We start from the raw sequence: 15,129 nt of genomic DNA, 5'->3' as shown, positions 1-15,129 counted from the left end.
TTTTTTTAAAGGATTGGGGCTCTTGTTTTACACTGTGCCCAAATGGCAACGTTTCCCTAAATGATGCCAAGGCAGCAACTTGACTGAAGTGATACTACACTTGCCATCTTCTGAATCACCCACCCCATTCCTGCAGCAGATTTTTCTGGGCAACTCCCATGCAAGCGCTAACCAGACATAAACCTGCTTAGGGCGTAATTGCTGCAAGCACGGCTTAAGGCTGAACAGCAGCACACTTATTGAGCTGCCATGTTTAGGAGCCTAAGTAGTATCCAGTTAATCTTCTCAAATCTCGTTATTGTGGCAGAGTGACAGATGGGTGTTTTAGCAGGCTAGAAACGAGGACTAATTAGGGCTCCTAGCCCTTCTTTGTGTTTATTACATTGGTTCCTTCCCCACCCCTGAAGCACGTTTGCCGGCATTCCCGGGGGGCTGCTTCCGCAGCCACTCTCTGCCTGCCACCCTGAGGACAGGTCGCCTGCGCCTGGCTGACCTGGGGATGGGGCTGCAGGAGGATGTCGAGAGGGGGGGCCCAAATCGAAGCTTGTTGGGATGCAGAACTGAATTTCCTGACTCAGACCCCGTTTGTGGCTTTACACAGCAAACCTTGGGCGGCAGTATGTGACTGGCACTTGCTATCGAGCCAGGAAGGAAGAAGAATGGATTCAATAGATCAAAACCAGCTCTTCCCATTTACCACTCTTAAGCCCGCCTTAGGCGCTGGCGCTTGATATATTGACTTTGGCAACATGTGCATAATGCCATCCTGGCAATAAAGTTACTGAAATGAAGAGAGTGGGTGGGACAAAAAAAAAAAAGCCAACAAAGTAAGGGGAACTGAAAATATTTGAGAGAAGGGAGAATCCCCCCTGCCCCCTCTGTAACCCTGAGCCATCGCCTCAGGCCAAACCCCACGCTCCTTTTAGAGGTTCCAGGACATTTGTTTTAACTTTTTTTGCTGCATTCCTCTACCTTGTTGTACTTTTGGTTTCCAGCCGGGACTGGAAGGGAGAGAACAGGATTATAAAGGAAGTCTGTTGCTCTATTTTGCTGGCTTGATTAGAAGCAGAAGATGCAATAAATCTCACAAGAGACTTTGTTCTCGTTTAGCTTCTCGCGTATCTGAAACTACCTGACCGGAGCAAGGGTAAGGAAAATGCAATACCAAGCAGAGCACATTAGGAAGATAAAAAGAGAAAGAGCAAAATGGTGAAGCTGTTCCCCTCTCTGATTTTGCATGAGGAAAGAAAGCAATTCAGTCCCGCTGACGGCTTATTTATTTCACACAAATTGCAGCGCAGACGCAAAGGATCCAGAAGGAGGCTCACCCTGCCTGATCACACCCCTGAACCTCCTGAGGTGTGACTGCCACCACTACCAGCAGCACCATAATGAGAGATGTACAGAAAAAACAAGCGCTAGTTGCACGTGCAGCGAAGGGCTTTCCACAGGCTGATTGGCCCTGTTGTGCTGCCAAGCTGCCTGTCTGCAACAGGACTGACAGTCACATTCACTGCTAGAGATGGCACATACAGAATACTTACAGTATCAAAAATATCCCAACTGAAATATTCAGATCCAAATAAACAAACCCCTCCCTTTTCTCCCAGTGTTCAAGGTTTGCTAAATCAGCATTTTTTGATGAGCCAGTGAATATGGACGGTGAGATCAGGCGTAGATCTAGCCTGGATTCTCAGCCCTGCATCCCACATGTAGAGAAAGTTTGCGAGCATGTCAGCACCTTTCAGAAGAAAAAGGCAGTACCAATGCTGCTGTGTTTGGTGAAAACCACAGTGGTATCCTTTAAATTAAGTTTGTAATGGAGAATCTGGTCTGTTCTCCTGTCTAACACGCTGTAGGAAACAAGTTACACAACTTGGTTACAGCAGGAATGTCTCCTGGCCCCTTGGATGTTCAATCCCTGTTTTAGGGATGCAGGTATATCTCCTCTAACCATTTCACCATGTGACAGCATTTAATCACATTACAAAACCAAATGCACACACATTCCCAGATGGGAGAAAGCAAAGAAAAGACATGAGATGTAAAGAGAGCTTTGCATTTGGTCTGGGGTTTAGTTTTTGTTCTTTCTTTAACAGTTCTGTGCTTTACAGAACCAAACAAAGCCTCCTGTTCCAGATGATAAATCTTCAAGCTGCTCCTGGCCCCAGAGAGCACAGGAGATAATAGCATTTCCAAAGGCATTTAGTTAGCTGAGCCTTGAGTAGAAGAGGGCAGAGAGAGGAGCTGGAGATAAATGGCTATGTACCCAGCTCAGCTGCTCCGGGGATATTTCTGAGAGCAGCAGCCACAGCTGAGAATCCTGCACGGTGATGCACGTTTCCCCTCCCCTTGCCCAGCCCCCGTGTTGGAGAAGGGCACGTAACACAGCCACCACGAAAAGAAGAGTTCCAGCCACAAGCCCCCGGTTCGGTGCACAGTGCCTTTTGGGGGGGCTGTACAACCACCACCTGAAAAAGGTGTGCTGCTTCACAGCATCATTTGTAGGCTTTCTATTAAGCCAAAGCTTTGCAAAGCTTTCATCAGATGCAGCATATCAGTGTATTATATAAAGCATACATTAATTTGTTTGAGCTGGCCAGCAGTGAGACTGCAGAAACCATTAAAGAACAGCGGCCCTTTATGAAAAGACAATTCGTTTTCAGCATTAACCAGAGCAGAAAGGATCCTCAACACTGTCCCAATCGCATGTTAGTTATTGACTGAAATTGCCAGCCTAGGCTGGGAGACTAAGGCCAATTTCTGATAGAATCTGTATAAACTACTAGGAACATGAGAAGAATTAGGAAGAATGTTGCCAGCAGGTCAAGCAATGTGATCCTTCCCCTCTGCTCAGCAGTGGTGTCCAGCTCCAGGGTTCCCAGTACAAGAATGACAGACTTACTGGACCAAGCCCAGCTCAGGGCCACAATGATTAAGGGACTGGAGCACCACTCATGAGGAGCGACTGAGAGAGCTGGGACTGTTCAGCCTGGATAAGAAAAGGATCACAAGGGATCTTATCAATGTGTACAAATAGCTGATGGGAAGGAATGAAGAAAAGGGAGCCAGGATCTTCTCGGTGGTGTCCATTGACAGGACAAGGGGCACAAATTAAAAAATGTGAGATTCCATCTGAACCCATTTTTACTGTGACAGTAGTCAAAGGCTGAATCAGGTTGCCCAGAGAGGTTGTGGCATCTCCATCTGTGGAGATACTCAAAACTCAGCTGGACACAGTCCTGGGCAACCAACTCTAACTGACCTTGCTTGATCGGGGAGTTGGTCTAGATAATCTCAACAGGTCCCCGCTCATATCAATAATTCTGTGATTCTGTAACATTTTCTGCTGCTTTTAAGTTAACTCTTCCCACATGCACATTAAATGACCTAAGCCCAAGTGGCCATCCAGTCAATACAGCATTGCTTGGAACTGGGGCTGTCACACAGAGCATCAGCTGCTGGCACCAGGATGGAGATAGGCTGGTCTGAACCACAGCCAGGCTGCTGCTCCCAGATGGGAGGACAGCCACAGAGGCAGAGGAACTGAAGGCAAGTGCAAAAAGCGTGGGTTTTGCTTTATCCCTTTTTGTGCACTCTTAAGATCAGCAGTCGCTCCACTGGGCTGAAAAGGGGGAATCTAATCCAGCTACAGGGCCGTGTTCAAGGCACAAGGGTGAGACAGAAGAGGACTGGGACTTCCCTGTCCGCTTAAGTGGGGTACACCAAAAGATTTGCAGTGTTAGGGACTGAACTCCTCACTCTCGCACACAATGATAGCATTGATTTGGCACTTGAGTGAGGGTGAAGTTTAGTATTGGTGTCTATAACTTCATTACATGCAAGGGCCTAGACATTTGACAACAAGCTAGGTCTCAAGCCCATGGTAAGTACTTTCATATCTGCAATCACAGTGGTGCAGAAGACCAGAAAGTCTGCTTGAGATTTCAGATAAATATAGAAAACAGAGGGTTACATTATTGAATTAAGTATGAAAGTTAATCATAGAGTCAGCACAGTTGCCCCACATTATTTAATTTAACACTAAATTCAATTTATGTTACACTGTTCTCTGCCTGCGTCCATTGTAAACATGCTGCAGATTTATTTTTTTTTTTTGTTGACAATGCAAAACACATTCACTGAAGTTATAAGCAGAGAAGGTGAAGGCTCTGGCACACGAACAACAGACAGCTGGGGCTCGAGGCTTGGGAATGTATGAAAAGTAGACAGTAGCAGGCAACTAGCAACACTAGTTGCCCTTAAAGCTACCAGCAGTGGAGTCAATTAGCAGCCTTTGTATTGTAATAAGGTACCTGTAGGTTTCCATCTCAAAGCTCTAAATGCATCTGGCACCCTGACAGTGGTTCACGTCTGGAGGCAGACGCTGGTATCTCACCATTCTTTACTCACCCTCCATTTGTATTTTGCACTTGGGAAACTGCATCCAGTGCGGATCAGAGATCCAGGCGAAGCAGTGATGTGGGCAGTCAATCTGACAGCCACCCTACCCCAGGCCCTTCAGAGCAGGACCGGGTATACCGTTACCGACAGGCTGTTTTCATTTCCCCTATTACTGTTAAAGGAGAAACACTGGAACAGAAATCTTTGTCACAACCCTGACTGCCAGCAAACGTTGCTGCTGTAGAACTGCGTCATATATGGCAAGCCTGAGTTACAGATGCAAGCTGTAACTTGCATCTTGTAGCATTTTGGTTGTGCCACAAGTTCTCCAGACTAGAACCAGGCCTACACCAAAACTTTGGATCCAAGTATTGCAGACAATTGGGGATCTCCCAGACTGCTTGTTCACCATGTCTGCATCAGTCCATGCTGTAAAATCACCCTGTGCAGTGGCAGCATTTCATCCACTGCAGTTATTTCCTCAAACCTTTGAGAGCTGTGATACCACAAGCAGCGACGTCCCTGCTCTGTGGTTTCCCAAGTCCAGATGACATCGGCAGTTACCAACAAAGAGAAAACATTTGCTAAATCAAGATACATTTTCTAATGTAGAATCTGCAGGCAAGACGTGATTCATGCTGTTCGCAGGGGGTGGGGAGATGGCAGGATCAAAGTGGGGCTGAGTGCATGCAAACGACACGTGTGCCTCCTGCAGCGCTTGCTAAGGGAAATGTAAAGCAGGAGGCAGCATGGAAGAGCCCTCTGCTAATCACACAGCGCTAGCAATGAAAAGTCAATACAGAACAAGGAGCTGAGCTCGCAACATGAATGTTTAAATGCAGTAACACTGTGCCACAGAGACACAAAAATCCAGCTCCCAGGAACCAGAAACAGATTGAGGAAGTAACACAAACATCATCCAAAACAAGGAGGAACAGCAGAGTAACAGAAGCAGACAGATGGCTTCTGCTCCCGTCGTTCCCAGTGTCTTGTTGCTCTCACTTTGTTGCCATAGAGGCTGATATCTGGGACTCATAACATGATGCTCCACTTGTGAGAGCGGGTGGAGAAAAAGCAACCTTTATGGTGTTAATAATTTCCCCCACACTATCCATTTTGGTGGGAGAGTTTCTCACTCCCCTGTCCACTGGACATGCTTTGGCAGACTCTGAAAGGCCAAGGAGCTGTCTTCCCCCCAAGCCTAGCCTGGCTCCTCCACGGGTCAATTCATGTACTCAGCCCTCAGGGCCACTCTGCCACAGCTCTCCTCCATTGTACAATAATACAGTCCCCCATCTTTTGCCCCCAAACTTCAGATCCCAACTGTCCCTTTTGCTTCCGTCACAAAGATGAGGGGATGCAGCCTTAGGTATCCACACAGGCTGCGTGACTACAGCCAGGGATAGACCCCACCGAGCGCAGGTCATGGGGCTGCGTTGTATATCAGTGTGAAAATGCAGAGCAGACTGCAGCAGCACATCGGATAAAGAAAGAGGACTAATGGATTTCAAGCCAGCCCAAGAGGCTGTTCTCGTACCCTTCTCCTCCAAGCCCCTGCTGCTTCCTTCCTTGCAGGAAGACAAGTGTTTGTATAGGCTCAGAGTGAGGTAGGTCAGGGAAGAGATCTGGATTGAAAGAAACCTGGCCACAAAAAGAGAAAAAGGTTTCTTTTCAGCTTGATCAGTTGTTGAGACCAAAATCCCCAGTGCCACGGTTTCTAATTTTGAGAGCAGGATGAATGCAGCTCTTCATTCTTCTGCAGCAGATTAAATGAGCGTGTGGCATTTTCATTTTTCCAAGGGGACTTAAAAAAAAAAAAAAAGCCTACGTTTTTTCCCTCCACATTACCATTAATGATTCTTCAGCAGTTTTCCCAGGACTTTCTGCGAGAATTGCTAACCAAAAGCACCTACCCAAAAGCATGGGCATGCATTCCCTTCAAAACATCAATACAGGAAAAGCAGCTTAAAAAAAAACCAACTAAGTGGACACAAATGCGTCCTTGTGTGGTACACACTTACTAGACTATGGACTTGCATGCACCCACACGCACATCCCTGCATGCTGTTATCCCACAAACACATGCAGCTGCATATGCAAGTGTGAGGAACGAAAGCCACACGACCCAGAGAAGATGCTTCACATCTGGGTAGCAGCTTTAATAATTGGCTCCAAAGGCAGCCCATTCCCAAAGCAAACTACTTTCTTCCTGAGTGACAGGTCTCCCCACACATCTGAGCACAGACGAGGCAGCTTCACAATGAAGCAGAGCATCAAAATCAGGCAGAAGGAAGCATGCTAAGGGGCTGTACCAAAACAGAGTACCCAAGGCTACCTTTCCTTTGTATAAAGCATATTACCGCTGAATTATTGCTACTGTTTTCCCTCAGAAATTCTTGACCATCCTACAGTAAGGTCTTGAGCTACTGCAGCTCTCAAAATGGTTAAGATCCTGCTTGGGGAGTCATTGCAAGCCAGAGCTCCCACATTTTTATGAGACCACTAGCACTAAATGAAAACTTCCCTTACTCTTTCATTCAAATGCAGCTGTGACAAGGCAGAAGCAGTCATTGCACAGCCACATAGCATAGAAGAACATCATGTGGGCTACCCACATTGTTGTTGCCTTCCCCATATTACAATCCAGGGCCTTACGTGGGTTTCTTCACGCATCTCCCTGTGCTACCTTTGCAGACAACAGCTCCCTTTCCCTCCCCGGACTCAGGGAGTGGTGCTGGCCGGCCCTGCTCTCTGCCATGGCAAGAGGGAGCCTCAAGTGGAGAGCATGAGGGGGTTGGTGGCTTCAGAGCTCCTCAAATGAAGCAGCTCTATTTCTATAGCAAATAACAAACAACACCAATAAGCAGCGTTAGACAAAAAGATAGAAAGTGCTTTGGGTGCCACAGGCTCAGGATGAAAGGCATTGAGGGAGCTGTGGGGAGTGTGGGAGGGGGTTAAGGGGAAAAGCTGATCTCATTGCATCCCAACCAGACAACATCAGGCAGGAAACAGATGTGCAAGAAACCACAGAGGGGTACAGCAACAGCAGAATTAACTCTCCAGCAAATAGGGAAAGCTAGGACACGCACAGCTGACCTGCACCCTGAGAACAAGGTGTCTAATCTGAGATTTGGCTTTTTGCAGCCCTGGTAGCACCTCCTATCCCAAAATTTATACACTTTCATACTAAAAATGAAGGAAATGATTCAGCCTTTCTCCAAGTCCTACCTGGATCTAAGCAAATGAAGCAAAGGCAGGCCTGAATAGGTAGCGGTTCCTATGCAAAAGGCCGGGTTATCTTTTATCAGCACAAGCAAATTTTTATAGATGCTGTGTCTATTTCCTTTTTAAAAAATTGAAGTTGTATCTGGCTGTGTTCCTGAAATCCCAGTCTGAATCTCCCACAGTTAACAGTACTGAGAATATTAAACTCCATTTCGACTTAGTCCCTCTCACTTTAACAGCTTTGACTTTTCCAGCCCTCTCTTACAACACTTCTGTGATATAACCAGAATCAAGACTACTCTTTGTGACTGTTTTCTTAGGCAGTTCAGACTGTCCTGCTCCAACTAAGGTTTGTGCACACCCTTGAGTCTTGTATTCTCTGTTGGCCCATCTGTCACTAGAAAATTATACTGTTGGTATTACAGGAACTGGGGGCCTGATGTGCAGCTCCCATTGACTTCAGTAGAGGCACTATGTGCTTTTCTCCTCTGGAAATCAGGCTGGTTATCAAGAGGCCAAAATATGGCTCTAATGTTAATCCTTCAGGGCTAATATCTCTTGGCTCCATTGTACCCGTACAACACAAAGTTTGACAGAGGAAAATGTTTTAGTAGAGGAAATTAGCGCTAACTTCCTCCTGCATGGGTGCCTATCCATGCTCAAAGCCTGACACTGCTTTCTAGTGAAGCTCTGACACTCCAAAAGATCACTTCCCTCTGTCTGTGGATTCAGTGCTGGCAGCAACAGAAGAGGGACGATGTGAAATCAGGCAGCTTTTACTCATTGGTATTGCCAGCCACCATTCTTTTATGTATTATGTGAGCTTTTCCTCAAATCCACCGCTATTAAAGTCATTGTTTGAGAATTTTAGTGGGAAGGAAGAAAAGCTATTTTTTGGCCAAGTTTCTAGCCCTGTTGCCAGTAGAAAGACTTTAAAATGTAACTCAGATGCACACTGAAGTTTCAGAAAACAGAAAGCAGAAAAATAATTCAGCACTGATTTTTATTCTATCTCATGATTTTTGTGGCCTGAGTCATGATTTTAAATGCTTGGGAGCACTGATAGCAGTCTGCCCCCATAAGGAGCATGACCAGTCTCTGTGTAGAGACTGCCAGCAGGAAAAGGCCAAGTAGGGTCAAATGTGGTAGTGACAGGAACTGACTTGAAATACAGTAAATTCGACACATCTGACCTTCGAACCAGCAACATCTGTCCATCACCACTGACCTGAAGAATCTGAAGAAGCAGATCAGATAAGACAGATCTGAAGAATCAACTTAGGGCTAAAGGCTTTGTATCACATTTTTAGTCTTCTGAGCTACCCCACTGTACCTGCTAAAGTCTTTTCATCTACACCACTCTTAAATACTTTGTAGTTTTGCCATGGCATTTATTGTAATATCATAAAGCTCTTTATAACAGACCCTTAGATACATCTGTCTCGTAAGGCAGACAGCAGGATCTCTTCACCCTTCTCTGAAACGCAGCCATCTCTGAAGCGGCCCAAAGCAAGTTATTAAACAGTTAAATGACAGGAGAGGAAATGCTGATACCTTAAGCAGAATATAATTCTCTCCACTGGAATTTGGCAACAACACAGGGACTAAGGTCCATGCAAAAAGCACAAGCTGCTCTCCAACAACCACAAGCAAGCATGTAGGGACTCAAATTGTGCATCTCCTCCACAAAGCACCACACAAGTAGTGCAGCACCCCCTAACTGTAACGGCCATGTACTAATCCAGAGGGAAAAAAGACAAATTGAATTGTCTACACCAGCCTTGGCCATCCCCTGTGCTCCCTTTGCCATCCCCAGCACCAGCAAAGCAGGTCTCTGCTTCTCATCACCCGTGCGAGCATGCAGGACCAGTCACACAAAGCAACGCTGCAGGCTGGCGTAAAGCAGACCTGAGCATGAAAGCACAACCAATCTGACTTGTGTCCTGCCTGTCCTACAGCCTCCTCTTCATTTCCAGTTAACCTTTCTGGGTGCACTTTAAAACTTGTTTTCACAAAAGTCCACAACAAAACGTTTTCTGGACAGCAGCCAAAGTGCTGTCCCCCTCCTCATCACTCCCAGATACCATGAAGAGTCTTACATCTTCATTGCTTCCAAGTAGGGAATAACCAGAGCCTGCGTCCCACCAACTAAATGCATAGTACAACCAAATGTAGAGAGAAAGTTATTGCTTTACATCGCTACCAAAGCCCCTGCTTGCAGGAGCGCTGGCTTATCACTGGAAATAATTCTTAGCAGGACAATTCAACTATCCCCAAATCAACCATTTATCACACCCTAAATGCTCTTCTAATTTTGTTTCATAGTTACAGGTTGCAAGTTTGTGATGTCCTGGTGACATTTGAACCTTCATTTCTTCCCGAGACGTCACTTTGGCATATTTGGTCACTTTCCTATTGATCCTGAGAGCCCTGCTAGCAAAAAAGATCAGCATCTCTAATTCTGTCACTTCTTCTCTCCTTCTCTCCCTATCCTAACGAATTGAATTGTACCAATCTAACTTACACCCTTCCCAATAAACTCATAACAATTGAGTCTTTCATTTCTGGATCCCACAGCACTGGGCAATGGGATGTGCTATTCAGCAAATAGCAGTACTGCATAAAGGGAGAGGAACTTCATATTCTCCCCCACTGCTCCTCAGGACAGAAAGACAAGTAGGTTGGAACCGTCAGCCATCCCAGAAATGAGACTTGAGACAATGTCCTTCTTTCTTGTGCCCAAAAAACTATTTAAAAAAAAACATAAGATTTCGGATAATAAATTTTGCTGTTCTGGCCTAATTTCAACTGCAGTAACTGTGTTTCTCCCTTTAAAATCCCCCTTGCTGCTTCAACTGAATATATTGTCTGCGTCTGCTTCCCCTGTGTTGTTTTTCAGTGTTCCTGTAAACAGCTGTAAATTGTTTGTCCACCCCAGCAGCTCAGCTAGCACTGGATGGAATTTATCTATCTGTGCCTCGCGCTGGCAAAGTGGTACCAGTTCATTAAGTTTGTTATTTCTGCTATTTCAATTCAATTGCTGTTAAGGGCTATATAAGTTAAAAGATACAGTAATTGTTACAGATGACTGACAATGAAATTGAATTTCCCCCAGACCTAAATAAATGCACACATATAACATTTTAGCTTAGTGATATATGCACTGCCCTCCTCACTGTGCAACGGAAAGGACTACTGTTATGTAGTCCATCCCTCTGCCAGTGCAGTTCCACGCTGTACTTCATCAGCCATGCTCATGAGCAAATGAAAGACCTGATTGTACAGCCCTGCCCGTTACGAAGCTGACATTGCTGCTAGAAGCCTTTTTTCTTTGGAGTAGCTTGACATTGGTAAAAGTTAGTTAATTCAAACTGGAACATAATGCTCACATCAGGGATGGTAACAGGCATGTATTTATTTTTCCTCTTGCTAAACTGCAGGTCTTTCTGTATGCCAAACTCTCAACTGCTTCTCTCATCATCCAACCCTCTTTAAGAAAAATCATTCTGCTCCTTCCCTCATCCAGGACTGACCATTTTACGCTCAGGACCCTCTGATCTTATTGCAGTTACCTCTTCTCTGAGCTACCATATTCTCATCCAATGTTGACTTACATGGAGGTCAGGGAGAGGAGGAGAGGAGAGAAAGGTAACAGGCAGAGTAGTGAAAATATTAGCTCAGCTGCCCCCTACACCTCACACCCATCCCTACTCCACCCCACCCCCCAGTCTCTATCCTGCCTCCATCCAGCAGCGAAAGGACTATATGGGAAGTGTAGTGGAGTTCAGGAGGGGCAGATGGGACGTTCCCAGTTCCTCTCTATAGCCCTGCAACACTCTAGTCTCATGGACTTTGGAAGGACTTCCAAGTCCGGGAGGAGGCAACACTAAGCGCAGTCCTGATTTCCGAACCTAGCTCCCTAAAAGCCTGGTACCCACTTCGAGGGCCAGGCGGATGGGAGAGGGCGTCACAACATACAGCTGACCACCTCTGTCCACATTTAGGCATACCCAGAGCCCCAGCCCAATCCTTTCCCCACACACAGCGCTACTCATGCAGGGGTCATGCAGACGCGTCACCAAAGCAATCGTCCGATTGTTCATTCATTGTGAGCAACTGGGCAGTGACTCCACTTCCCAGGGACAAACCAGCTCCAGGTTGTCTAGCCCTCAGCCTTGGGAAAGGTCTGGTTCACAGTCCTACCAGTTAAAAAAGGGGGGACGCGCGCTGTGCTCCTCTGCTACCAGAGTGAGAATAAAGAGGCATTTACCATCCTGCCCAGAGCTCTCCAGATACTCCGTCAGGTCGCAGCCGAACGCGCTCGCGGCTCCCTTCCTCTTGAGTTTCTGCTTGGCTCCCTTGTTCTTCATGAGGTTAGTCCCAAAAGAGGTTTGCCCCCCTCCTGCCTTGCCCCCCTCCCCCCGGCCTCACGCTGGGCGACAAAAATCTTGCTCTTCTCAGACCACCGCCCGTGTCCCGCTCCCAGGGAGTAACATCGAGGGTCCCGTACAGCGTCCAGCTGGAGAAGTAAACATTAATCCCCACCAGATGTTGGGCTGCTCCTGTGGCAGAGGAAGGTCAGGGCGAGAGGAGGCTCCCCAGCCAGCGGCAACAGCGATCATAGCCCGAGCCCGGAAGGGTTCTCATCAGAGGGAAGTGGGTGGTGGACGGGTGCCCACATCGGAGCTGGCAAGTTGGGGGCAGGCGATGGTGGAGGGGATGTCTTTCCCTCAGCACGGTCCCGGGACCCTCCGTGGCCACCTTCTGGGTTTTGTCAGCCGGGCTGTCTCCACTTCCAGCAGAAAGCGTCCCAGTCTGGTCTTCCTTCTCTCAGCTTTTGGAGGAGACTGGAAGTTCAAACGGACTAATGAAAAGGGACCGGGGAAGAGTCTGCACAAGGCTCCTCTTTGGCTCCCCCCCTTCCCCTCCTCCTGCCTTTGGACAGTTATAGAGGAATGAGAAACCAGCTTCCTGTTCTGACTCCCGCTCGCTCACACTCTGCTTTCCCCCGTTTTACAAATCCTAGGATTATCCAGCTCAAAAAAATGCTGAAAGGAAGTTAGCTGAGGAGGGGGGGCGGGCAGAGGACAGTTTTTGGCAGTAAAGTGCATGTGTGTGTGTGCGAGAGGCTGAAGGAAGGCGGAGAGAGGAGTTGGGGGACGGGGATGGGGACGGGGAGGCGGGGAGGGGGGGGAGGAAGAGGGAAAGCCTGTCCTGACAGTCGACAGATAACGGACTGCCTGAAAGGAAATCACAGCAAGCCGAACCGCAGCCCGCGAGGCGGTCAGGCCCTTCCTGCGCTACCGAGGCTCAGCTCTGCAAAGGCCTGAGGAGGGGCCGGTGAGGAGGAGAGAGACCAGGAGCCACTCCAGTAAATCTGCGGGGAGGGGGGGGAGGAAGAGGGAAAGCCTGTCCTGACAGTCGACAGATAACGGACTGCCTGAAAGGAAATCACAGCAAGCCGAACCGCAGCCCGCGAGGCGGTCAGGCCCTTCCTGCGCTACCGAGGCTCAGCTCTGCAAAGGCCTGAGGAGGGGCCGGTGAGGAGGAGAGAGACCAGGAGCCACTCCAGTAAATCTCTGCCTCCACTCATCCAGTCCCTTCATTGCAAGGCGCCTGCCTTCCTGCCCTTGAACCTGGCTCTGTCACTTCAGGGTTTGCCTTCCTCTCCAGAGGCACAGGCTGGAGCTGCCGAAACCAAGAAGAGGGGGGCAGAAAGTTGGGAAACTGGAGAGGGGGGAAGGAGGGAAACCTTCAGCTGCCTTCTACCCAGCTCCCCAGCAAGCAGAAACAGATGCCGTGCAGGCATCTAAGTTCACGTCCTTTCGAGTCAGCTCCCAAAAAAAAGGCTCCCCTTGACTGACCAAGGGGTTTAAAGACAAGGAACAGAAATCACCCAGTAGCGGCAAGAAGGGGAATGGGACGGGTCCACCCTCGAACCCTGAGTCTTGCCATCCCGCGCCAACACCTTTCTAGTCTAACCTTCAGTACATGCACATCTCTGCCCCTAAGAGCAGTCACCTGCACTTTCTCCACATTTTCTGTCCCAGAAACACAACCTCTTTACACGACTGGGTATGCTGGTGGGTCGCATGCTTCACCTAGGGAGGCAAAATTAACTCCACTAAGGCTTCACTGCCTCCTCTTGCTCCATGCTGAATATAACTGTATGGGTCTGGGTGAAAAATAAACAAACAAATGAAAAACAGGAAATCACAGCTTTTCATCAAAAATCTGACCAAAGATGGGGAGAGTAGGTTTTGTTTGGAGGAAAACTGGCCAGGAAATGAGGCAAAGGACTCCCTTAACCCACCTCCTTCCTCAGCCTTGGGCTCTGCACCCTGACGCAGCATAGAAACCCCATCTCCTCCCACAAACCTCTGCAAACTCACTACCTCACCCCTTTATTTTGACAGAGATATGTTTTTCAGAGAAATCAAGCCTCCCACTGTGAGCCGACTGCTGCCAAAAGCCATTCAGGTTCTGTCTGTTGGTATGGTGATTTTTTTTTTTCCCCCTCAAAAGTGTTGGATGTTCTCACTTCACATACAGGAAAAAAACACCAAGAGCCCTAGTGAAGGACCTTGAGCAATTATAACTCCTATTGTGCAGTTTATCACTGTAATTACCATCATTATCCCCATTTTACAGCTTGCTGGCTGACGGGTTGAGGGGAAAATGATTTGCAGAAGGGTGCCAGAGAGATGTCTGACCTGTCGGCTCCCAGCCTCCTGCTCCCGCTCCCAGGCTAAGGGAGGATACTGAACCCTCACCACTAGGCTGGTGGTTGTTCTCAGGGACCCTCAGTGCTCATGAAACACTTAAAACTTCCTTGAATTTATTCTGGGCTTCTCACAGCACCTTGATGTTGAGTCGGCACGCGGGATCCCTCCCTGTACCGGCGTGCCGCCAAACCCATCGCGTGCCGCAGCCCATCCTGCCTGCCTGCCAAGGGGCAGGCTTCAAACAGGGCAGACAGACAACAGGGCGCTCAGACCTGAATGTCTCACCAGGCTGTCCTCCAGCTGCCCAGGGGGGCTGCCTGCCTTCTGTAGGAAGAGATAGGCTTCTCCTGGCCCTCTCAGGGAAGAGGCATGTCCTCCCACACACGCCAGCCCTCTCCAGCAGGACTGAGCCCCAGCACCGGACCAGTGAGGGGGGGCCTGCTTCACCGCTGCCAGTAACCGCACCATCTTTTTCAAAGTCCCGAACTCCTCTGTGCAGACAGTTCCTCCCCTCCATGAACAAAACAGAAGATTTAAATTCCTCATGCTGGTCTCCTCCATCACCCTACACCAGATAGCATCACTAACAGAGTCTGTGTCCACAGCCCTCCCCTGTCCCCTCTGTCTGGTGACCCACTGTACCACACTCCTGCCCTCACCCTCCTTAGATACAGTTTCTCCTCTCATCCCTTGCAAGCCTACCCAAACAGGATATCTTCAACAGAGGATGGCTCCTTTAAAAAAAACCAAAAAAGATAAAGATCAATAACTAAAA

The 15,129-nt window shown here is 48.1% G+C and overlaps 1 protein-coding gene across 1 annotated transcript in view; it reads right to left on the bottom strand.

Annotated features, from left to right (window-relative positions):
* ARHGAP31 (Rho GTPase activating protein 31) overlaps positions 1–11,999 on the bottom strand; it is a 55,866-nt gene extending 43,867 nt beyond the window's left edge. Inside the window, exon 1 of the mRNA XM_009879907.1 lies at positions 11,900–11,999. Within this exon, the coding sequence (XP_009878209.1) occupies positions 11,900–11,999 (100 nt within the window). The remainder of the gene's footprint in view (positions 1–11,899) is intronic.
* Between the last annotated feature and the right edge of the window lie 3,130 nt (positions 12,000–15,129).

Source organism: Charadrius vociferus, unplaced genomic scaffold, assembly GCF_000708025.1.
Source record: "Charadrius vociferus isolate BGI_N301 unplaced genomic scaffold, ASM70802v2 scaffold162, whole genome shotgun sequence".
NCBI lineage: Eukaryota > Metazoa > Chordata > Aves > Charadriiformes > Charadriidae > Charadrius > Charadrius vociferus.
Note: the sequence above shows the minus strand (reverse complement) of the source record. Positions and strands in the feature narration are given on the sequence as shown.